The sequence below is a fragment of the Archocentrus centrarchus genome, chromosome 6 (assembly GCF_007364275.1).
Source record: "Archocentrus centrarchus isolate MPI-CPG fArcCen1 chromosome 6, fArcCen1, whole genome shotgun sequence".
NCBI lineage: Eukaryota > Metazoa > Chordata > Actinopteri > Cichliformes > Cichlidae > Archocentrus > Archocentrus centrarchus.
This window is the reverse complement of record NC_044351.1, coordinates 9,095,386-9,120,959: the sequence shown is the minus strand read 5'-3', so window position 1 is coordinate 9,120,959 and position 25,574 is coordinate 9,095,386. Positions and strand designations below refer to the sequence as shown.

General features: G+C 39.1%; 1 protein-coding gene across 1 annotated transcript in view; it reads left to right on the top strand.

The window, feature by feature from the left end:
- The first annotated feature begins 212 nt into the window (after positions 1-212).
- Positions 213-25,574, top strand: part of lrriq1 (leucine-rich repeats and IQ motif containing 1) — a 35,669-nt gene continuing 10,307 nt past the window's right edge. Inside the window, exons 1-19 of the mRNA XM_030731819.1 lie at positions 213-498; positions 1,305-1,401; positions 1,482-1,561; positions 1,673-1,781; positions 2,568-2,743; positions 6,046-6,120; positions 6,395-8,056; positions 8,390-8,542; positions 8,630-8,780; positions 9,442-9,635; positions 10,418-10,545; positions 10,836-10,909; positions 11,589-11,682; positions 15,638-15,817; positions 19,332-19,721; positions 20,256-20,439; positions 22,530-22,655; positions 23,170-23,259; positions 25,025-25,143. Coding sequence (XP_030587679.1) covers positions 421-498; positions 1,305-1,401; positions 1,482-1,561; positions 1,673-1,781; positions 2,568-2,743; positions 6,046-6,120; positions 6,395-8,056; positions 8,390-8,542; positions 8,630-8,780; positions 9,442-9,635; positions 10,418-10,545; positions 10,836-10,909; positions 11,589-11,682; positions 15,638-15,817; positions 19,332-19,721; positions 20,256-20,439; positions 22,530-22,655; positions 23,170-23,259; positions 25,025-25,143 — 4,160 coding nt within the window. The 5' untranslated portion in view covers positions 213-420. The remainder of the gene's footprint in view (positions 499-1,304; positions 1,402-1,481; positions 1,562-1,672; positions 1,782-2,567; positions 2,744-6,045; positions 6,121-6,394; positions 8,057-8,389; positions 8,543-8,629; positions 8,781-9,441; positions 9,636-10,417; positions 10,546-10,835; positions 10,910-11,588; positions 11,683-15,637; positions 15,818-19,331; positions 19,722-20,255; positions 20,440-22,529; positions 22,656-23,169; positions 23,260-25,024; positions 25,144-25,574) is intronic.

Sequence of the window (25,574 nt, the reverse complement as noted above, 5' to 3'; positions counted from 1 at the left end):
TTACTCTTTTTCTAATGGTGTTAAACGAAGACTGAAGATAAGAATGCAGAAAAATACAACAATAACAACTGCAGTCTTTAAAATACATTTAAAAATGTAAGTGACCTTTTTCTTTGTCGCAATTGTTTCCTTTTGCGTTTTGCTCGGTGGGTCCCTTTAGAGACTTCGTACTTCACAGCGTTGTTTCCATAGCGACAGAAGTTCGTCCGGACGCGAGAGGATGTTTCAGACGCGTTTGTTCTTCTAAGCTTGCGAATATATCAGTGCAGTAGGAGTGCAGGAAATTATAAACAATTCATTATAATTCAGCGGCAAATATACTTCAGATAATATATAATAAGATATTATAGCGCTAAATATCAGCCTAGCAGCTCGTCGCTTCATTTTCACTGCCTTGAGTGACGGATGACTGACTGAGTCATGCTGGAGCTGAATGAAGCTTTAATCTCGGATGAAACTATAGAAGAGCAGGAGCATGTTTCATATCATGAGGAGCAGGTAAGTGTGTGGGTCAGGTTCTGAAACCTGGACACTAAAATGCTGTATTTGTTAAATGCAGTCATGAGCTGCCTTTAATTGTGGTAAACTTGTTGAACGGCACTTGACGCGTGTTTTATGTTTCTGCTATTCTCCAAACTTTTCGCTGCATTTATTTAATTTTGTCCGATTCTGCAAATGTTCTGTCACCTGGAAAGTCGGAAATTAGCAGCTGTTGTTCAGGGTAGGCCCTTTGCCATGCTTTCTTTAAAGATGCAGTTCATATTTCTATCATAAAAACACAACATAACATAATTCTTTTAATAGTCATTTGTGAACTTAGAGTGACCCTGAACAAGTCAGTGAAGCTAGACTCCATACGATAATAGACAAAAGATGAATTATGTAGAACATAAACTGACCCTCCATAAATCCACTTACTGCCTTATCATATTGGCCACTCGTCCAGGCTATTACTTTTTCATATAGTGAGTATGGATAGATATTTGACAACAGTTTCCAGTAACTTTTTTCTACTTTGTTTTTCTACATTTGCACTGACACTGAACGCCTGTTGTCCTACTTTTTTCAACTCTAAAAATGAATAGTAACTCAATAAGGAATTTGGTGAGGAATCTGACCCATAAGCACAATAGACAGTGGATTTGGTATCAGGAAGAGTCATTGCTTCACTTTTGTCTCCACAGTGCTAACTAAATAATGGTGTCTGATGTTTAGGCAGATGGAACACTTAACCTTTTCTTAACATTTATATTTTCCATTTGTGGAGTTACAAAAATAATAATTAATCAGTTTTCTGACTGTAGGCTTCAGATGATTTCCCACCATCCCTTCTCAGCTACTTTGAAACATCTAAAACCAGAGCAGCAGTTTGTGAGAAACTCATACTTGAGGAACTTGAAGGTAACTCATAACATGTAGTATTTAAATAGTCTGTATGGCCATGAAACACAGATCTGTGCTCACTTTGAATTTCATCTCAGACTTTGCACCATCAGGTTGTACTGAGAATATGATGAGTTTGTCAAAAGAATTCAGTGATATGGTGAAACTGAATGAGCAGGTAAATCGGTCTCTTCACAGTTAAATCTCAGTTGTTTTATCTGTTTTATCTAAAAAATAGGCACATGGCCTATTTTTTTTTTAATTAATTTGTTTGTTTTTTCTGATACAGGTATCTGGAGAAACAGAAAATGAGGAGAACAAGACTGATGGGTGCCTTTTTCACATGCCAACAAAGACACAAGCTCCTTTGACTCACAATGCGTGTCCTGATAATGAAGGTAGATAACATTTATACCTACAGTGCCCTCTGTAATGTTTGGGACCAGAGCACAATTTTTGTAGTTTTGCCTCTGTGCACCACCACAGTCGATTGTAAATCAAACAATCAATATGTGATTGAAGTGCAGACTTTCAGCTTTAATTCAAGGAGTTTTACAAAAACTTTGCATGAATTGTTCAAAACTACAAAAACTGTGTCTTTCTTCCAAATGTTATGAAGGGCCCTGTACATGAAAAATTAATGCTGTCCAATCCCCACAGGTTTGTGTCCTTTAAAAAGTATTTCTGCTGAAATTTTGTGAAAAACAAAACAAAACAAACAAACAAACAAACAAAAAAAAAACACATACATGCCATTTTTCTTACTTAACATATCTTGAAAGGTATATTTTTTCACATTAAGGCATCATCAGATTTTGACTTGATAATACTTCTTGTGAAATTACTCATAAATACAAAAACCACAAATTATGAAAAACAGTAGTGTTTTGGAACTTGATAAAATCATTTACAGGACAGGTTAATGTGAGGATGAAAATTCTAAGTGAACATGTTGAGGCTTACTGAAATTCTGATAATGGATAGTACACCAAAAAACTTTGGTAAAAGAACTGACCACAAGAGGTCACTATTGTTATACATTAACAATAGGGTCACATGTTATTACAGCATAATAATCAGTAGAGGGGCAAGGGATGTCTTACTGTAAGCCAGATTTGAACCACATGGTTTTCTTTCCTTGCTTGCTGAGCTATTGACACCATACATTTTTGTGTTTGTGTTAGATGGAGCTGGAATAGATCGATATATGGGGAATGAGAATTATTTGCCAATGGACATTAGCAAATATGTGATAGAGAAGGAGAAGCACAACAGCGAGGAGATGTATAAAAAGGAAGAAAGGCAACAAAGAGAAATGAACTTCCAAGAGGAGTTGAGGAAGATTATGGAGGCAGAGAAGGTAAGTTACTCTTGACTCTTTTTTTTTTCTCAACGAAGTACTTTTGGATCGAGGTGGCAGAACAGCTGTCCCATAATTGCTAAGAATGGAATAAAACACTGATACGAAAATATATTGTATCACTTCCTCTTGTGGTACCAAATGATAGACTAGCACCAAATGTCCACATATTACATAATGAATCCTTGTGGTGTCTTGATGCATGCGCAATAAACCAGGTAAAGAAATCAATCCCAGAAGGCTGATTTTGTTCATCTGGAGGTAGCATTTTCAGTGGGAGAAACATTTCATCACTAATCCAAGTGACTTCTTCAGTCTCAGCTGACTGATGGTTTCCCCAGCCTAACTTGTAAATGGAGGAAGTGGAAAAGAGGGCTCTGATATCCTATCCTGGAACACCACCGAGCCACTGGTTTAGGTATATGGATGACACCTGGGTGAAAATCATTTCTCAGGATGTACCACAATTCACTGATCACATTAACTCAGTGGACAAACACATCACTTTCACCAAGGAGGATATGAAAAATGACAGGCCAGTGTTCTTAGACTGTGAAATTACCAACAGGGGACATCTGTAAGCTGATGCGTACCGCAAACCAATGCATGAAACTGGGTGTCATCAGGACACTGCAACAAACAGCAAACAGCATTCCTGCAGACAGAGTGGCCAGGGAAGCAGAAGAACGTATCAAATAGGCTCTGAGTAAATGTGGTTACTGCTGTCATGGTCCTGGGTCAGTTACACACTGTTTTGAGTTAATTGAACCTTTTAAAGTTTATTTTGTTATTCGTTGTGATCCCTGATTTGTTTAATGTTTTTCTTTGTGTATTTATTAGTGTGTTAGTTTGCTTTTAGTTCATTATTGGTTTATATCATTTTTAGATGGTTTCACGTGTTTTCTCTGTAGTGTATTAGTTAATCCTTGTTCTATTGGTTTAGAGTTTGGGAGGACGACTAAAGAATAGTCCAGGTGGTCAATGAGAAAAGAAGGAGAAACGGTGAAAATGATCATCAATGGTGAAAACCATGTCCTATGTGTCAGGAGTGCTGGAACAGCTGAGACATATTTTAAAAATTCGGTGTCTCTGTGGCTTTCCAACCCCAAAACATGCAATTCCGAAAGTTTTTCCTGCTGATTTAAACTGAAACTCCGATGTGCCTTGAGGTGACTGTTGGTTGTGATTTGGCGCTGTATAAATAAAACTGAATTGACACTGAATTGAACATAATCTGCCTGGCAGTCCTCGTTTTTATTCTCAGCTTTAGACTCAGTGCTGTTTAAGGGTTTCAGAGTGAAGATTAAATATAAAAACAGAATTCAAACATAGGTTTAATTTAAGGACAAATTTGATATGAGTTCAGCAAGTTCAGTGCAGATGTCCTGTTTTAAGATTAGATATGAATGCTTACAGAACAATAAAACTGTAACATTCTTTGCTGCTAACAAAAAATGGATCAAGGAACAAAGTTGCTTCTGAGAGTGTGATTCTTACTGATGTTCATCAGGGAAACACAAAGACTTTAGACGCTGCTGACAAACTTTACACCCTCCTGTTCTCCCCGCAGAGCTCCGAGGGATCCTCCAGGAATGGAGATGCTATTTTAGTAGGCAGTGATTTCATAATCTGCTGACCTGTAATTTGAAACCTAACTTGCAGGTTATGTTCACAGCATAAGTTATATAGCGATTTACCTCAGTAAGAAGTGAGCCACCTTTGTAGTACAGAAAACCCAGGTTTATCCCTGAAGTTACCTGGATAAGGCAAAATCCTGCTTCATAGTACAGGCCCCAGGACTCTGCAGTCTGTTTACACCCTCAAGGCAGTGGTCACCCTTTCAATGACAGAACACAGAGGAATGCTGGTGTGAGCGGGGAGTGAAGGAGGCCATTTATGTTAAAAGGGAATGACCATCTCTGAACTGAGGATGGGGCCTAAGAGTATATCTTTCCCCATCCTACAGTGCCGTGAGTGCAGCCATTCCTCATCTCTGTGTGAACAGCACTCATGGCCATGACAGATTGGATGCCATGAAGCTCATCTCATGCCACATTGTTAGGCAATGGTGTTAATTTCAATCAGCTGCACTGTTTATAAGGTTGAGGAAACCTGCAGTCAGCTGAGACTGAAGCAGTCATTTGAAGGAGTGATGTAATGTTACTCCCACTGAAAGCACTACATCCAGAAAAACAGTGGTGGCGCTATCAAAATAAATGAGGATGAAGTGTTGTGAACTTATTAAATGATTTCCAATGATGACAAACTCACAGAGAGAAAAGCAAATCAGTGCGCTAATTCACCGCACTGACACATGCACTGAAAAAATACAAATAATAAATCTCTGCTTTGCACCTTTCAATGGGTAGTTTTTCTTCTGCAGTTACACAGGTAATTAGGATAGATTGCAAAGTACTGTCATGCAGTGTGTAGAGTCCTGCAGCATTTTGGTAACCTGTGCAGTTATCGTGGGCAATGTATTGTGATAGACCTGTGCTGCTAACTTTGGCAAGTTAGCAAGATTGGTGTGTGGGTGTGTGTCTAAATGGGTGAATGAGAAACACTGAAGCCCTTTGTGTGTTAGAAGATACAGTACTATATAAATTTGACCCCAAAATGGTAAATATAGGTTTTTGTAAAGATTTCAGCTGAGCATTTCTGTGTTTGTCTCATAATTCCTTAAGAATTTGTATAAAAAAAAAAACCCTTAACAGAGGACTGAACCAGTCCTCTGTTAAGGCTTGAATTTACATGCAGATGGAGAGGGTAGAAAAAGCACAGCCAGAAAGTAATGAGGTGAAGTCGTTTACATGGTGAACTTTTTCTTCAGATAAATTAATTAAAATAGTTTATTTGTACCTTTGACCTTCAGATCAGTTTACATCTGTTTATTTTGAATAAGGTGTTTATGTGAAGCACTTTTAGTCCATGTAGGCTTTTAAACTCATTTGAATAGGAAATTAAAATAAGTTAAAGGTAAGAAATACCGTATTTAGCCAAAAAGTTGGGAAATTACTGTGTTACAACAGCCAAAACATGAAAAACTATTTATCTCAATAAATAACTATAATAATCCATATTAGCTTTTAGTGAGATGGGGTTAAATATGCTGAATGCTGGTATGTATGAGATTCATTGCTGAAAATGAGCAGCCTGCTGCCTTACTGTTCTTGAGAAATGGGGTAAATAAATGTATTCATATTAGATGTTTCATACCCTTAAAAGGGGTTACAAAGAATAAAGTGATATCAGTATAAATGGCCATGTTATTTTATATTATGTTGTATTTATTCTGGTTCCAGCTCCATCAGAAGAAACTTGAATTTCTGGAGAAAAGAGCTCAGGAAAAACTTGAACAGGAGTTGTTGCTTCAGCAGGTATGCCTGAAAATGTCTTTTATGCATTTTTCAACAGCCGGGTGTACTGCAGAGGCTCCCATAGAGGAAACAGGGTTTCTCATTGGTGACTGTATTAGATCATAAATATATTTTTTATATATCTATATATTATAGATTCTTATTCTATTTTAATTTAATATGTTTTGGGATGTTTATAAATTCCATGTAGTTTGTTTAATATATTTCAAAGAATACATTAAAGAAATGGTGCAAATACTTTACTTGTAACTCTCTAACTATCTTCTCCAATTAGGAAATAATTGGTAACTTACAAAAACAAGTGGAGCAAGAGAGGAGGATGATCGAAGAAGAGAAGAAAAGGAAAAAGGAAGAGGACAAAAGGAAAAGGAAAGAGATGCAAGAGAAAAGGAAGAGGGAAGAGGAAGACAAAAGTAAAATGAAGGAGGAGGACAACAAAATTAAGACTGAAACGGAGCAGGAAAGGAAGATACTGGAAGAGAGAAAAAGACTGGGCGAAGAGGAAAAGAAAAACATGGTAAAATTAAGACTTAAAGAAGAGAAGAAGCAAGAGGAGCTGTGGAAAAGGGAAGAGGCAAGGAGAAAAAGGGAAGAAGAAGAGATCAGAAAGAAGGAGGAAGAGAGAAAAATGGAAGAAATACAGCTGAAGGAAGAGGAGAAGAGAGGAGAGATACAAGAGGTGGAGGAGAAAAAGCAAAAGGAGGAGAAGGAGAGAAAGAAAAATAGGAAAAGTGAGGATAAGGAAACAAGAATAAAGGAAGATGAGAAAAATATGATGGAGGTTGCTGGGAATAAAATGACTGAAGATCAAAAGAGACAAAATGAAGAAATAATAAGCATTAAAGAAGAAAAGAAGAGGAAACATGAGGATGAGGAAGAGAAGCCAAGAGAGGAGGATGTGAGATTAAGTACAGAGCATAAGGTTAGACTGAAGCAGGAGCAGGTGGAAAGAAATGAGGTACAGGCAAAAAGTGAAGAGGAAAAAGGAAAGACTGAGGTGAAGAAAACGATGGTGAATGAAGACATCAGGAGAACAGATGAGAATTTTAGAAGAATAGATGACAAAATGCAACTGAAGGGAAGTGAGGAAAAGAAAAAGAAGGATGTGGAGAGCATGGAAACTCGAGATATGATCAGGAAGGAAGAAAAGATAAAAGCAGAAGAGTTGATTAAAATGTGGAAGGAAGAAATGAGACAGAACGAAGAACAAGAACACAGAAATGCAGATGAAGAAAAGTCGGAAATGTGGGGGAATAAAGCGCATAAAGCTGACACAAAAATGCAACATGAGAGAAGAACAAAAGATAAAGCAAAGAGGCCGGAAGAGGTGAAGAAACACCAAGAAGAGGATGGGACAGGGAACAAGGAAGATGCAAGGCATTATCAAAAAGGGGACAAGGAAAACATACAAACAGAAGAAGGAGGGAAAGAAGGAGTCATAAGTAAGAATGAGCTGCAGGAGGAGAAAAGAGAAAACACCAGCATGAAATCTCAGAATGAGAATACAGGTGGGACTGAGCGCTCCCTAACCTCACAGCCAGGAGGCAACACCACGTGGACCTCCTCAAGTCCTGATCCATTGCACAGTGAGTCAACAGCCAGCACCACCAGCTCTGAAACTGCAGAACAACAAGACCTAGACAAGAACATCAGTCAGATCTCCATCTATAAAACTAATAACCAGCAAGATCCTGCAAAGCCTGGCACTTCTTCTTGCTCTTTACCTGCAAGCCTTCCAGAGCACACAGAGCAGAAGAGGCTGTTGTGGATGAAGGACTGCATCCCCTGGTCTAAATTAGCCCTCCAGAACAGGAGGAAGCAGAAGGGATCTGTCCGGAGCAGGAGAGGGCCGAGGAGGGCGGCAGAGGGTAGCAGTCTGCCCCCTCTGTGCCCACGCGCTCTGCTTCAGTCTGCAGGCTGGAAATCCCTGCAGGAGGTAGCATATGCTTAGCTGTGATCCAGGAACACTGATGATAATATTTTAGATTTAAATTTGTTTATTGGGGATTTGCTCAAAAATTTAATAGTCAAAAATGGTAATTTATTGATTGAACCCAGTATTTTCATTTGCTATCCAGGCACTGAAAATCTTTTACTTGAGGAATCTGATAACATATTAAAAAACTCATAATAAAAAAACAAAAAAACTGTTTAAAAAAAATAAATTGGTGCATTTGTAAGAATAATAATAATTAAAAAAAGGAGTCGCAGATGCAAATTTAACCTCTCAAACTTCAGGAGCCCTGAAATATGTTTGGCTGGCTTTCAGGTTACCACAGTGACCTTGGAGGACTTACCTGGATGCAGCCTTTTCACTCTTGCCCAGTGTACTCGACTACGATCACTCAGCCTCCGGCGCTGTGGCCTAAAATCCTTGGAAGGCATCAGCCACTTACAGGAGCTCTGGTACATTGACCTACAGGTGAGTACTGAGTAAAAAGTTATTACTGTGAATTTTTTGTTTTCCAAAGATTATGCCCTACAGTTTTCCTTTTTTTTTTTCTCTTAGGAAAATGACATCTCATTTGTGGATTGTGAAAACATGAGCAGCTTGCGAGTCCTCCAACTTGCCCACAACAAACTAACTTCCATCCACGGCTTAAACGGTGCTGAGAATTTGGACATTATTGATCTCTCTCATAACTCCATCACCCGTATTGGTGAGAACTACCTCACGAAACACCGATACTTATTGAAAAAAAGCCAAAAAAACAGACAAACAGATGAAGTTATTGTCAATATAATGTCTGAAAGTGTTTATATAATAATTATATAATAATAATTTCCCTACAATGCGTATGTAACAGCTTGACTTGAAGCTTGACAAATCTGAACTCCCGGTAAGTCCAAAATACTCACAAAAGAGCAGCTTTCACTTAACATGTTAATTAGCCTTCATGATCTCATGTAAACATATAAATTGCACATCTGGTATGAGTGTCAAAAGATAAAGTATTACAAATACATATGGGCTGCTTTATATTAAAAAAAATATATATCCATGATCCTGCATCAGGGCTCATAACACTCCAAGCAAAAAGAGCTAGAGGAATTTCAAATTTCCCTCCAGTTCAACAAAACTTCCTCTTCTGGTCAAAACAAATGTAATCTGAAAGAAGACACAAGAGGGCAGCGTCTCTCTTCTTTCCAGCCCTGGACTTGACACCATTCACTTTACAGTGAAAACTGTAATCTTGACCCCATTTTTGACTGTATCATTTCAACTTTTAAGACTCATGCTTTGCTTTCTGTATATTTAGACTCACACTGAGGTGTTTTCCCATTTGGACAAGTGGCTACTCATTTCTGTCTGCTTCCTAGCTGGCCTGGAGTCTGTAAAGAGGCTGCAGCGGTTGTCCGTGGACCACAACCAGCTGATCAGCACCAAAGGGCTGAGAGATGTATATACGCTGCTCCACCTGGATTGCTCACACAACCACCTGGCAAGTGTGGAGGGTCTGGAGAGCAATGCCCTGCTTCATACACTGGATCTGATGGGAAACAGCCTTACTGAGGTAAACACCCACAGCAGATGACTGGAAGCGCTGAATCTGATATCACTGTTCAGTGTGGATGTTTGAGAGAGGCGATGGGCATGAATGAAGTCCAAATTGTGCTTTTACCTTTTGTTTTCTGCATGTAACTGCATGCCCTTTTTATTGAGAAAGTTTGCCTTATTTCAGAAGGTACATCGAGTGATAAAACAGTGTCAAATCATCAAAATAAAAGCTACGCTATAAAGTGTGACAAATGTATATGAGCTGCTTTATTTCAGTATCAAAAATGTTGATCCAAGAGATCAACTCCAGCCCAAGGAGAAATAACAGCATCTTGATCAACTACACGCTGCTGTTTGCTAATAAGCATTTCTCAGCTGTGAAAATAAATTCTACCTGTAACACTGAACTGGATAAGGGGCCATTTATGGATGAGGTGATGGATTTCTAATTTTATTTAGTCCAGCACATGTGCTATTAAGAAAGAATGCAATGTAAAAATGTATATTATTGCACATGTGTGATAATTGACATGTGTTATATTCCATCCACAGTAATTAAGTAAGTATCACAATTCTTAAAAAGCAGTGGTTTGATACAGTGTGAAAATGAACCTGATGAGCTTCACTTGTGGCAGACACTCATGACTTAGGCATAGCAGGACTAAAACAACTGACATTGATGGATGGGGTCATTTAGTTGCTGCTGCAGCAGCAGCAGCAGGAGCAGCAGTGGAAAGTTAGTCTAACCTCACAGTGTGGAGAGTATTAACTGACAGCTTTGCCCCGTTTCTTCATCAGCCCCCCAGTCTGAACAACCAGGTCCTCCTCAGAGAGCTGCATCTGGATGACAACAGCATCTCCTCCCTTCACAGCCTCACTGCCTGCTGGCTTCCCCTAATGCAACACCTCTCCGCAGCTCAAAACAGGTATCCACCATTCCTCCAGTCCTACTCGCCATCTGTCTTTGCCTAAGGTTTGTTATGTGATATATATTCAAAGGAGAAAATAACATATGTGCTGCAATTCTTTGGTTTTTCCTTTCTTTAAAAAAATGTAACTTGATATAAAAAATTGCAATCAATAGGTTATTTGGAACCTTGACAAGTCAAAACCACACAGTCACATAATTTAAATTGTTTCTGTGTTTAACACTGACATGAATGATAGATTAAGATGTAGTCTTGCTTATAATGTAATTTGTCTCTTATTTTCCTAGAATTACCCAGTTACCCTCCATGTCTGATTTTGTGTCCCTTGAAAATCTGGATCTTAGATACAACTGCCTGTCAGGTAACATGTTGTCTTTATTAAACAGTAAACGGGCTGCACTTATATAGCACAGATTGCTTTATAATGTTTCTTGTTCACTGTCATGCAAGGCAGTGCTCTTAAACTGTGCTCTGTTAGGAGCAACTTGGGGTTGTTTTCAGGTCCACTCTGGCACATAGATGGGCCTGGTATAGAATTGATAGTCCTGTGATTAGTGGTCATTTTGTTGATCTTATTTTGTTGCCTTGTGTAAAACACTTTGTAACTTGGATTATAAAAAGACAGCTAAAAATGAAATATGGTGTATATATAATATTATTACCACTACAGTACTTGCTTGCCAAAAATTCTTACATTTTTGCTACTCATCACAGTCCCTCTGTATGGCCCCTCTGCAGTCCATTACTCCCACTCACCAACAGACCCGTTTCTTATAGAAAATAAGTAATAGTAGCTGTAGATTTATATGCTCCAAACATTTAGGCATAAAGCACTTGATGTGTTTTATATGATAATATTGTACTCATACTGGTTTTGTCCTGGCTGTCTAAGCACCCTATGTAACTCAGTGGGAAAAAAAAAAATACATAACTTCATAAAACACGTCTGCCTATTGCATATGGGTTGATGTAGCCTGTCAGATGGTGATATATATTGAAACTGAGGAATATATTGAAAAACTGAACTTTGTCTCTCTCAGAGCTGCAGAATGTGTGTGAAAATCTTGAGGGATGTCAGTTCCTGCGAGAAATCCACCTTACAGGGAATCCTCTTCAGCAGGAGAGTGGCTGGAGGTAGGGTGAGCACTGGATGTTTAGAAAATGACATGTTGTTGCGTGTATGCATCTGCTTTTAGGACCAATCATGGAGTGATAGTGCATTAGGCTAGTTTCAGTAATCTTTAATTTTCTGGATGGCTGTTTGCCTCTCGATTATGCACGTTTTCCCCAGCGGTACCCGCTCCACAGCTTCAAATTAAAATACAGTAAGTAGAAATTTCTGTAGTTCTTTCTGGACATTTTCTGGACAGAAGTACAAAAGTTTCTGCTTCTTTGGTCTTGAATATCACTCGTCATGATGGATGTTCAAAGGAAAATACCACTGAAAAGTCAGTATTTGTCTATCACAAATTTAGTCTATAAGCTCAGGTAGTCTAAACATTCCAGCTGAACACTGGCCTCCCTGTCCACTTCCAGGATTACCACTCTGATCTGCGTTGCCTATTAGATTACCGACATCTGTGTGTACGTATGCCGCACTAAGTGGTCATAATTTCCAAAATATTGATACAGCAGAAAAATCAATGATCTTTTCATTGTCAATTTGCTCATTCACTTACATTGCCTAAATATTTCACCCGTGTTAAGACGGTTGCAGTGAGTTTATATGAAAACTATGCAAAGAGCGCTTGCATTCCTCGAGGTTCTGTTGGGATGTCATGAGCGGTGATGTCAGCTGTTACAGGTTTGCAAAGTTATTTGGCTCCTCAGAGTCAATCACACCCACTTAACAGTAAAATAAGCAAAACTTATAGTTTCCCCAAAAAGCTTTTAGAAACTTAGAAGCTTATGTGATATTCAGACTTTTGGAATTAGATTTGCACTTTAAATCAGCAACATTACTGCCCAGTAGATTAAATAAAACTGACAATATGAACATAAAATATATATATTTTTAATTTTTAGATTGACTTTTTTAGAGGGCTCTTCACTGGAATAACCTTAAAACTATGGGTTACTTGTGAACACTTTTCTGTCTTAAGCCTTAATATTTCACTGAACTTTACTTAACCTCCAGTGCCAACAGTAGAATTAACCCTCAGTATTTCCACACTCATGCCCTTGCCCTTTCATCCAGAGCCAGTGATAACACTGGTTAACTTAAAGCACCGAAAGGTAAGCTCTAAGAATTACAATCCCTGTAGGCAGCCCCTGATCCAGGAGAAATAGGTGAAGAAAATACTGAGCTTGATTAATCACGGTCACTTTAAGAGCCTGTGTTTTGGAGGAAGTCTTCACTAAATGAAATGCGGAGTTGTGCTCATAGGAACTGGAGTATCAGGATGAAGGACTGTGAGCCAAAAAAGTGTTGTTTTTTTTTTTCAGAACAGGAGGATGAAATTTATCAGTTTAGTAATCAAGCTGAAGTTCAAATGTATCCAGTATACTGTGGATATAGCTGTGAATAATGAAGCCCTTATGTTAATTTGAAGAATAAGTTACTTTAGCAGAAATATTTCTGCTTTGAAAATGTTAACTCTGTAGCAGAGATGATCAAAATGCAGAAAGATAATCAACAACTGGTGACCATTTCTCAGTTCAGTTACGAGCCAAAGCTCAATGATCTCATGTAAAGACTAAAAAGTCTGATTTGGGTTTGGAGCTTCGTTTGAAGACAGCAAGCCAGGGTGTCCTGATCAGTGTGTGACAGACTCAGTGTGCCACATCAATACTGGAACTTTGACAGTTCACAGATCCAATTTGCTCCAGTTGTTTTTTATTTGTTTGTTTATTTGTTTCAGGGTGACTTCAAAAACACTGTAAATATGTAAATATCTGTCCATATATAATTTTAAGAATCAGAAGGGTTTACATAATCTGTGGCCAAATAAGTGCACGGTATACTGTTGATTTGAATTACTCTTTGTTTAATTGTCCCATTGGATATATTCACACCATCCAATCTTAGTAGTCATGGTACAAATATGATAAAATCAAGTCATCTGTGTAAATATCAAGTGTTTTTGTTTTTTTTTAAAGAAAAACACTATAGTTAACGTTTCCATAAAGGTAACAATTTTCTTTGTTAGCTACAGTCCTCTGCTGAGATTCTGAAGCCAGTGAAATAATGGTTAAACATTACAGAGAGAAGAAAGCAAACCCACTGTGAATACACAAGTACATGTAAAGTACTTTTACATTATAAAGACCAACATACTCAAATATTTTTATATAGACCCTTTATGAATCCATCTGAAGCAGTAAATGAAAGGCTGGACCTCAACACATGTTTTATTCTCTGTGGTGAAGTCGTGGGACAGATTTAAGAGCATATAGTACTCTGGGAATCAGTTTTAGAAAACGCAGTTCTTAATGTTTTAAAAACTGACTTTGCAGCCTGAAGGCTTGTATTTTTACAAATTTTATTGTTACCATTCCCTGGTGTCCTGTAGAGTTTCCAGCTCCACATTTTCCCACTGCATAGAGACCACATTTGGCCAGCGCTCCAATAGTAGATGCTCTGAGTCTGTTTCTCTGGCAGATAGCTGAGATTCCTCCGCTTGCACATCCTTAGCCTCGGGCAGTGGTTACCTCTCCCCCAGACTCACAGCCATTCAGGACCCCCCCCTCGCCAGTTGAAGGCTGACACTACCTAACATATGCACTTTGGTGAGGGCTTCCATTTAAAGTGGCTGTGTAACTACACTTTTAGAAAACAGCATCACCTTTATGTTAATGAGTTCAAATAGATTCAGATTGCAAACTCAGACAGCAGAGTATACCATTAATACCAGGCCATAACAAAATCATTGTAAATACATTCATTTAGTTGGTTCACAGGACAAAATGGGCTGCGTACAAAATAATGTATATCACGAGTGGAAAGTTTAAATGGTTTCCTCAAAATATTTCAGTCTAAACAGAGAATGGCTGCGCTAACATTCAACATTAGAACAGCTTTCTGCCCGAGTGATACAGCTGTGCATATTATTTTTTTAGTCAGACAGTGATGGTAATCTGACAGTTTGGCACATTATCAGTTGTGTCAATTATTCAATTATTGGACTCAAATATAGAACAGAATAAAAATAAGCTATGTCTATTTGTGATATTTTTTTTTTTTTAACTGCAGAGAGTATTGAATAAAAAAGTGAAAGTTGTGACATACTACTCCATAATAAAAGTAAAGCTTCTCCTGTTTCATAGCCTCTGCATAACCGTAGCCTCAGTTACTGAGCTAAACCTGAGTTCTGGTCATGTTGCTTTTATTGTCTTTATCATCTTCAAATAGTGTTGTTTGTATAAACTTTGGGGACTCACCAAGATGTTTGCATTTAAAGCAGTGGTAAAGAGTTCATTCAAAATACTTCACAGATACACAACAATGCAAATAGCTGTTAAAAGGGTATGAATGATTCATTTAAGGTGCCGTGGTGGTTAGCACTGTTGCCTTACAGCAAGAAGGTCCTGGGTTCAAATCCACCTTGGCCAGGACTTTCTGTGTGGAGTGTTCTCTCTGTGTTTGTGTCATTTTTTTCCAGGTACTCCAGTTTCCTCCCACAATGCAAAGACATGCAGTTAGTGGGGTTAGGTTAATTGGTGATCCTAAATTGCCCATGGGTGGGAGACTGAGTGCGAATGGTTGTCTCTCTCTGTGTCAGCCCTGCGACAGGCTGGTGACCTGTCCAGGGTGTACCTTTGCCTCTCACCCTATGGCAGCTGGGATAGCGACCCTGAAAAGGATAAGAAGAAAATGGATGATAAATGTATTAGTGAGCTTGGTTCTGTTTATGCTGAATAAAATTAATATTTTTTTTGTTATGCACGCAGATGTGAACCATTGTTTTTGGGTGTTGCTTAAGTCTTCACAATTTTTTAGAGAAATATTTACAAAATATAACTTTTGGGCTGATATTCTGTTTTGTTTTTATGAGGACGGTATGCACATCAAGACTTTTAATTATCAGTGCAGATATTACAACTAAAAAATGAGCGGTTCATATTTTACTTGTTTTGCTTTCCTTTTCAGATCCACACTAGAGAAATCAGTGCCTGGCCTCAGAGCCATCGATAGCCAACAGACAGACTCCTTTTTCTTGCCTCCAGCTGTTCGACAGGTCAGCTTGGCTGCAGGCTGCTTCCTAACTTTGTGCCAGCTTCAGCTTCAGCAGACTCGTGATTTACAGCAGCGTCACAGCAGGGAGCTCAGGTAAGAAACAGCCTGCTTGTGTCGACATGCTGGCAGTGTGGTATGTGTTTAGTGTGGATAGCTGCAAGTTTTACTTGTGGTTGGATGTACGTCTGACCCCAGAGTTTACTGCTAGCCCTTTCTAAAGTTATCCACATCAAGGAAAAGAAAACAGTCTGTAGATGCAGGTGCATATTGTTAAATTGGTTTTCATATTTCACGTTATCATAGTTTCATATTTCATACTCACACTAGGTTTCTTACACGATCTGTATTTGTAAGCTAAAATATTGTGAGAAGGCTGCAGATTTCTGAAGAAGCTTGAAAGCTTGGGGAGGAGGTGTGAAATGCTTGGCTACAATTTTGTTTTTTTTGTTGTTGTTGTTCTTTAAATTTGGTTTTAAGGTCATAGAAAGGAGGTACTGTACTGTAGTTTCAGTGGCACTGAGCTTATTTACCACATAATTATTAAGACCACACCAAAACCCCTACAATATCCCCCTATATTCTAGTAAATGGGGAAAAATCTGATTAATCAGTCACCACTTTATGTCTGACTGAGAATGCTTCAAATATAAAGAGAGAAGAAGAAGTGATAAGGTCAAACACTGAAGGGCTTGAAAAGAAAAGCTGAATCAAATACTAAAAGAGAATAACACTGAACAGGGCAAGAAAGCAAAAAATAACTGGAGACCAGTTTGGAGGAGGTTATATTACACGTTTTTATCTTGTGCTGCTCAACCTGTCAGACTTACCGACATCAAGCGGTGAGGAATGCTAGCTATCCTCTTGTTATGTCTGATACATAGGGCGTAGTGAGCCTAAAGACAACGTCCAACTATTTTCTCAAGTCCTTCAGTGTCACTGGCCTCTGCACATATTGACACTCCTATACAAGGAGGACCACCAGCATTTAACACAGTGGTCAACTTTCTGCTTATCTTCTTGACCTTTTCAAATTACACCGTACAAAAGATGAAACGTGGTGGCGGCTTCTCGTATGGGTCACATCGAGGACTCCTATGGCTCGGGGGGTTAACATGGCCCGCCCCTTGCTTCGCCCCCTCACTGTGTGCCCTCTAGCCTTCTGGCCTCTGGACAATGAACCATTTTGGGGGCTTTGCAAGAGCCAACACAGCCATTTAACCCCTGGCCTGACCTTGTGTCAGACTGAGTTTTTAGGGGAGTTGAGAAGAGTGCCACACGCCAGTTAACTGGTGACTGTAAGGTGGGATACTATGGAGTGTGTAGGGGTGTAAGGTGTAGGGGTCCTATTGATATACCTCGGTTTCACACATATATATCTTACAATCCAGGCTTGTATGCCATTAAATCAAAACATTTTGTGTGTGTGTGTGTGTGTGTGTGTGTGTGTATGTGTGTCGGGGGGGGGGGGGGGGGGGGGGGGGGGGCAGTAAACCCATCTTCTACCACAACCTTCCCACTCTTTCCACTGCATTCCATGGTACTAAACATCTGCAGTGGGTTTCATTTGTGCACTTCAAATCATTCAATATGAATGTGCTTCATTGGCTTACCGAGTTGTTTTGTGGATAATTTCAGATTTTCCGAGCTCTATCTAAAAACCAGTACTCACAAGTGAAGTTGTTCCTAATCTGATTATACTGTAAAAAGAAGTGGATCAAAAATTTTCAGTACTATGTCATGTGAAAAAAGATGTATTTTAGAGTTCTGCTAAAGCTAACGTGTGGTTTCAGCAGTCTGAATTAGACAAATCAGTTGAGTGCTTTCCAAAGTTTGTGCTTTCTGTTTGTGGTACCATCCACAGTAAGGAAAGACTGTTAAGGCAAAAAGCCACAACTTTGAATGATACCAGAATTTGTCCAGTTCCGATGGGTGAAGCTTCATTTTAGCATTAGCTGAACATGCCCTGTGGATTTTGTCTGTCTTTGGATTCTTCTTACAAAGGGCCGCTGTCATAGAATCCAGATACAATGCAGAAAAAATAAACGTATGAGAACAAACAGCAGCATTGTAGTTACGCAGCACTTTTCTCTTAAATATATGTCATTTCTGTGTTTTGTCTGACAGTTGCCACAGACACAAATGGAATTTCCGAAAGGACCGTAAACGCCTCTGTAATATAACTAGTATAGGTCATGCTGCTGGCTCAGGAATTTCTTACTGCTCTCCACCTTCGTTTTTGTAGAGTGACCTGCCGGGAGCACCCATCTGATAAAGCAACACCAGATATCTCAAAATTTCCTGTCATGTAATGCAGAAGACAAGTAACCATTACTCTACACATGGTTGGATACAATCACCAGTTAGTAATAATCAGTATCCGACTTTTCATTTTCCTGCCATCAACATTGTGTACTGAAGCTTTCTTATATCAGTGTTGTGGTGACCCCGGAGTGAACCAGCAGGTAGAGGGAAGGGTCACTGGTGTCACAATCCTTTAAGACCCCCTGACTCTTCTCTTTCTTGTCCCACTGAGAATGAAGAGCTGGGTCTTTGTGGTGAAGAAGTTGTACTACTTATGGCTACTGGCCTTCCAGACTGGCCAAGTGTCTCTGCCCCCTTAGGGTTGAAGACAAGGAGGGGAGCATAGCTAATAGATTAATTAAGTTTCCATTGAGGTAGCTTTGTTGTCAGTTTATCCCCTCAATGAAAGAGACATTATATGGTATTAGGGCACACACAGAGCAGGCAGAGAGCTCTCGCTCCCTCTTACATCCCCCTAACCCCTCAACCCTAACCATACATACACGTAAGCACACACACTGACCTCAGCTCACACAAACTGACCAAGAACAAGAACTAAAAATGGATTGAATCTGATATTTTATTATTTAATGTTATTTTGTCTGCTGTAGCAGAAAAATACATTAAATAAACTTTCTCTATAAACAAACAGATTTTCCTTTTCAGTTTTTTTTAACTCAAACTGGAATGGCTTTGATCCTTTTGGTCTGAATGATTTAATTTTCTAACACTGCTGATCTTTGTCTCTCTCACTCTGTTTTTTGAGAAAATCTTTTTTTAGTGTTTTGGTTATAGAGCATTAGTATAATCCTCAATGTGATTAGAATGTATGTGAATCTATTCTGGGAACAAAACAAATTTGTAGTGTAATTAAATCTGACCTGCATAATAGCCTACGCTGTAGCTTACTTGCTTTTCCAGTATCAGAGTACTCTCCTCCTCAGATTTCACCTCACAGGATATAGAGAAAACATATTAAAAGAAGCCCATTCTTGCATTAAAAAAGCCTGAAAGTGGGAAACTACTTCTCCTAAGCTCAGTACAATTTGAGAACATTTCACCATTGCTGTAATTTTCTTGAGGGTCATGAAATACCCCTCACAGACTGCACAGTTGTTATCTCACACTTGTTGTGCAGGAGGGTATGTTGAGTCCACTCAAACCACTGCTTCCAGTAAAGCTACTGAGTAAGTTTGATTGGGATCCATGTGGTCTAAAATGCAGTAGGTTCTGCAATGCATTGCCAGTTGATACAGTTTTCCAAATATAGTAAGCATGAGTGACGTTTCTGCGTGTTTGTTTACAGCAAAGCTTCATCTCCCTCTGATCACGTGGAAAGCTTCTGCCGGCACTTCACTATGACTCTGAAGCTGGCCGAGGACCAGAGATTTGCCCATGAATATGGTGACACCGCTGTGTCTGCTGAACACTGGGCTGCGAGCCAAACAGCGCCTGAGAAAACACTGGATAGTGTCATTGCTGAAAAGCTTACGGATTACCAAGAAATTGAGTCCACTAACAAAATACCACCAGTTTTTTTAAATAGGGATAACATGAGATGCAGTTATTGGAATTTTGAAGAGATTCCAGCTACAACGAGCCACGGTGACACATTTGGTCCGAAAGAGAGTCCAGCAGCCTCCTTCAATGATGAAAAAGCATCTGCCTCCAGCCATCAAGAGTTGAACCTCAAAAAGTAATTCACTCTGCGTTTTATCTGTGCCAGTGATGTGTACATTTGTATATCCATTCTAGTAAACCCTGTGCTGTTAATGATAGATCAGCTGATAAAATGTGTGCAATGAAAGACTCCAAATTCTTTCATGGTACAAAACTGGATGCTGTTGATTTAAAGCAAACACTCTGTTTTGATGTAATTCTTTTAACACAGCTCAGCATTTTATTAGTTTCTGCTGCAAAGCATTTGTCATCATTGGAGCCTCCTCTGCTTGATTTACAGCAAAGGACGTTGAAGATTTTATTCATTTTAACACGCAGCTTTATCATTAACACTGTGCTATCTTTGGGTGGACAATAGATCTTTGATTTGAAGGGTAGCTTTGGACAGGCTTAAACTCTCCAGAGTCCTGCTCTCCAGATGTCTGCTCAGATATAAATTCATGTTTTGAAAGATGAAGGTGCTATGATATCATGTGCAATACATCCCTCACTTTGTGTGTATTTAAATGCCTGTGTGTGTGTGTATGTGTGTGTGCCCTTTTTGGAGCAGCGCAGCAGCAGTTGTGATTCAGCAATGTTGGAGGAAATACAAGCAGAAATGTGGGAACCTTAATGCTCCCCCAGTCACAGAGAAGGAAGGAGAAAGAGGAGGAGATGGAAAAAAGCCAGAGCCAAGACCTTGCTATATTAACAGGAGTGCTCTTGGCAAAGACTACGCGGCAACTGTCATCCAGGTAAAACATTTGTAACTTACAAACCCTTCTCCAGCATCCTACTTTCTCTCTTAGTGACAACTTAGAAATCTATCTGCCATTCAAATCAATTATTGAATTGAATAACATCAAATTATTTACTGGTAATTATTATGTTTTTGGTCAGTTTGCACAATCTACCCACCCATTAGGTCACTATGGCCATGATGTCTATTTGCATATTAATATACCGAATGCATAGGCAGAAGATTTTGGACAGCAAAAGCTTTTTGCTTTCTGCTTGTGGCCTGAGTTCTGTGTGTGTAGTGCAGATGCATTGCATGATACATCACATTTACTGAAGTGCAACCTTGAAATGATTGGCTATCATATTTAGCTTTTTGTGAGATGCAAAATAGAGACTCCCGACCCTATGAAGGAGTATTAGGGCCACATTGAGAAAAAAAAATGTAATTGTGCATTTTGAGAATAAAGTCAAAATTTTGAGAATAAAGTCAAAAATCTATTTCGAGAATAAAGTCAAAATTTAGAGAAAAAAGTCAAAATTTAGAGAATAAAGTCAAAATTTCAAGAATAAAGTAAAAATTTCGAGAAAAAGTCGAAATTTCAAGAAAAAAGTCAAAATACTATTTTGAGAAAAAAGTGGAAATGTGCAGATTTAAGTCGTTTCAAGTCAAACACCTGCCACGCCACGTCTACTATAACCTCCAGAATGTCTTGTATTAGGAGTTAGCGAAACTATACTTTAGAATCGGTTTTAGTAACAAGGAATTTATTTCTCTTTTAGTACACAAACACAATGTAGTGATAACTATGAGGATGGTAATGAGATGTGCAGAAAGCTGCATTGGCTCAGAAGGAAAACCACACAAACTGGCAATGGTCAGATGCAAGGATTTCGATGATTGCACCTTCGTGCAGTACAGAGGGGATTGGCAGAATCACAAGTCACAATAAGGGGCTCGCCACACAGGGAGCGACATCGCTCGCTCTCTATTCATTTCCTATGGAACTTGTGCGATGAGGCCACAATCGCTTCGCAGAAGTTCCATGAATGGAGAGGGAGTGTCGTCGTTCCCCGTGTGTAGAGCCCCTAAGACAGCTCATCAAGTTGTTTCATCTACCCAAGGCATTTTGTAGAGGGTATAGCAGCCGTGGCTGACTTGAAATGACGTCTTCGACTTTTTTCTCGAAATAGTATTTCGACTTTATTCTCAAATTGCACAATTTATTTTTTTTTCTAAATGTGGCACTAATACTCCGTCGTACGACCCAGGCGTGGTATCTGCTACACCAGCCCTGAAAGATTGACTGTCGCTCCAGCAGAGTCAAAGGCCACTCTGATTGCTATGTCCATTATGCACAGAGCAGCAACTACTGAATATTGTAAATATGAAATTGTTGATTTGTTATAGTTGTGGTTCATCAGAGTTTGTCATAGCTTAAGATTATGTCTTCAGAAGAAACTCCTCATTAGCCTTTCAGTGTGTGATTAAGGATCTTACTGCTACATCTAGAAAGTGTGCCTGAAGTCACTTCTATTCAGTGGATATCTGAAAATGGCCATTTTCGTCCTTGAAAACTGAACTTAAGGCCTCCTACGTACTTTGGAGGCTTACTTGGTTAATCCTCTGCACAGAGGTGTAACCTGCTCTTCTGAAAAACATGCTACTCATCACTCCTCTCAAATCCCTTTTCAACACAAAAAGTGTTTGATGAGTCCTTGAGGGCTAGGTAGAGGGTGGGAGCTGTAGTGTAGTGCAGCTATGTGTAAGTGTCTGTGTGTGTTGTGTGCATGTCAGAGGGTAATAGAGTGATTAATCAGATTCCAAAGACGTGTGGTAGTAAGAGTTCTAAAATTCCTGTGCAGCTCAACTTGAAGTGAAGTGTGCCCCCCCACCGGCCCATTGGGAATTGGAGGATTTAGAGGCACACTGGAGCTCTATTTGTCTCTGAGCAGCCTGGAGTCACACAGAGTTCAGACAGCAGAACACTCAGCAATTAAAAGAGGGGTTAACATGTTTTATCTTCCTAATGGGATAACATGCAATATTTACCTTTGCTCCGTGATTCATGGAGCAACTACCATTTCTTTTTCGGGGTACCTCCAGGCATTTTGGAGAGGCTGCACTCTGAGAAGGAGGCTCACATCTGCTCTTGCTGCTGTGACATGCACCAGTGCTGGAGAGGATGACACCTTTGAGGAGGTGGACATAGATGAATTTGTCTTTGATGAGGTATGCACACAAGTTTGCATGTTCTTCACTTTCCCGATTCAGCAATTCCCCATCCCACATCCCACCAGACCCATAAACTTGGATGGAGGCTAATGCATAAATGCACAAAAGCATATATCTTCTTACCCAAAGCTCTACACACACACACACACACACACACACACACACACACACACACACACACACACACACACACACACACACACACACACACACACACACAAATGTGTCCACATGCACTAAAACCTGCGGATTTTCTTACAACAAACAAACAAAAAACCCATAAAGGTTTACACATAAACTTGCAGACATGCAAGTTTGGACATATACATACACACAAACACATTGAAAACATTTACATGTCATTTTTTTTAACCTGTTCTTGATCTTTATTATCATGCTGTGTTGTATACATACTGTAAGTGTGCAAAGTACTATATACTTTGTTCCAGAGTTTGCTGTGCTGTTTGTTGTTGCTGACCAGAAATGAAAATATGTTATATTTTCAAAAAAGGCAGCCCTGGAGGAACACTGTAGATTGATGCTTTCTCAGGACTCACCTCACAGATATTACCCTGTGTCAGAGCAGCCATCATCTCTGAAGGTAAAGTTCTGATATTCTTAAAACCTGGTAGCCGTGCATTGATATTATCTAATACTTTTAAAACCTGCTGTGCATAGTGGCCAGTGAATTCTGGGATTTACCAGCCTGTGTTATGTCAGTGTTGGAGTTATTCTCTTGCCTTGTCCCTTTCTCATCTTGCTCACCCCCTCCTTCCCCTCCCTTTCAGGATTTGTCTCACCCTCCCTTATTGATCTCTAAATTTATTCGCTTGGAAAAACAGGATTATTTCCTGGAGGGCTGAAGGTTGCACAGCACTAGCAGATGTCATTTTTCACGCTGGCTGGACTGTCGTCCTGTTTTTTTTCTTCATTTACCTCTTGCTGGATCTTTTCTTTGGAGAGTGCTCAGCGCTGTACATCATGGTAGCCAGTTTAGGCCAGCTGATGTGGTGCAGCTGCTGGCGTGGTCGGCCTTAATATGTTGACACTGAGGTACAGATCAAAGGCAGGGATGAACAATTTAGCACGTCGACAAAGAGAAAATAGAATCTGGAGAGCAATTAAGCTGTTACTTTGACTTACATATGAGCATTCCATAATTGTGAATAATTCACTCTAAGTGTTAGCCACATACCTAAAAAGAAAATATGCCCCTGGGTTAAATGTCACTGGATATCATAGTGTACAATATTACAGATGGCTCTAATGTCATTCCATGAAAAATTAATCAGTGTCTCACACCTGACCCTGTCAGAATCATCTAGTTATTTTGTAACTTTAATGAAGTATATTTAATTATTAATTATATTTAATGAAGGCATGCAAAAGTCTACCTTCATGCTATGAATATAAAAACACATTAAAGTCTTATTAAAAACTGCAACCAAATCAATTTTACACCCACTCCAAGTGTCACAGTCTAAAGCTAAAATCCTGCTTTGTTCAACACGATTTTATCTACGACCCACTTTGAGCATCAGTATCATAACATGTGTAATAACTGAAAAAAAGGAAAAAACTGCCCCAATTTAATGTCTGTGATGCAGAGTAACAGATACAAACATCGGTACCCCGGACGTGTTTTTTGATAATTCATTAGAGAAAACTTCAAAAAGTGTGTTTTGGTAAAATTTTAAGGGACAAATAAAATTATTAAACAAAAAAAAATTGATCTTTCATATGCTATAACATTGTTTTATAGCATATGAAAGATCAATTTTTTTTTGTTATCTATCAGATTACAGGCTCATCCTCTAGTTGTTGTGATCGAGCAGTCAAAGCGGTTTATACAATGTGTCTCATTCACCCGTTCACGTCCATTGGTGCAAACACTTTTTCTATGCCCAAGCGTTTTCTATCTAACATTTGCGCTCCGATGCGTTCATCGGAGAGCAGCTTGGGGTTCAGCATCTTGCCCATGGGTACTTTGGCAGTGCGGACTGGAGCAGCCCGGTGTCGAATCACCAACTTGCTGATTAGTAAATGACCTGCTTTACCTCCTGAGCTACGTTGGTGTTCTACATGTTCCATAGTAGTATTGAAACCTTAAAACCTGAAGAAGTTTTTCAAATTCCTTGCAATTTTGGTATGCAGACAGGCCTGGATGACAGAGGATCTCAGCATCCTTTGATTTTCCGATTTGATTGATTTATTTTTTTTCCAGATCTAGCATCGTAACTTTCTGTACACCTAAAAATCTAAAAAAAAAAAAAAAAAAAAGATGTGAAAACAATTAAGCTGATGAAAATTTACACAAGTATACAATTATAACTTATGACTGTCACTCATTCATATATGTATTTCAGCCTCCTGGACCCTGTCTTGATCCCTCCCAGGACATACTCCCCCTACCAAAGCAGGCCTGGGTGACTGGGGACCATGTGGACTCTGCTGCACAAAGGATTTCAGCAGAGACTTCCAAAAGGTACAACAGCTCACAACCTAACCATTCGATAAAGCTCTTGGTCATGATTTGTTCATTTTAAGCTTTATATAGTTTACATAATAATTTGACTGAAGTTATGTAGAGAAAAAGAACATACTGTACCAGTGAAAAGTTTGAACACACTCACCCATTCATATGAATACAGATGTTCAGATTATATATAATTAGATTTTCTGGCTATAAAAATGAGGATGACTCATATTCCAAATTATATTTATGCTGTGTTTGCGATCCACACATTCAGCTGAAACACTCAACCAAGTGGGTTCACCGAATGACTGTTATTTTTTAATTACTGTGATACAAATTTGGGGCACGATCATAAAATTCAATTCTGTCTATAAAGAAAAAAGTTTAATTTATAGCATGGCTGTTTTTTTTTTAGGTCGCTGAGATTCAAACTCATCCGA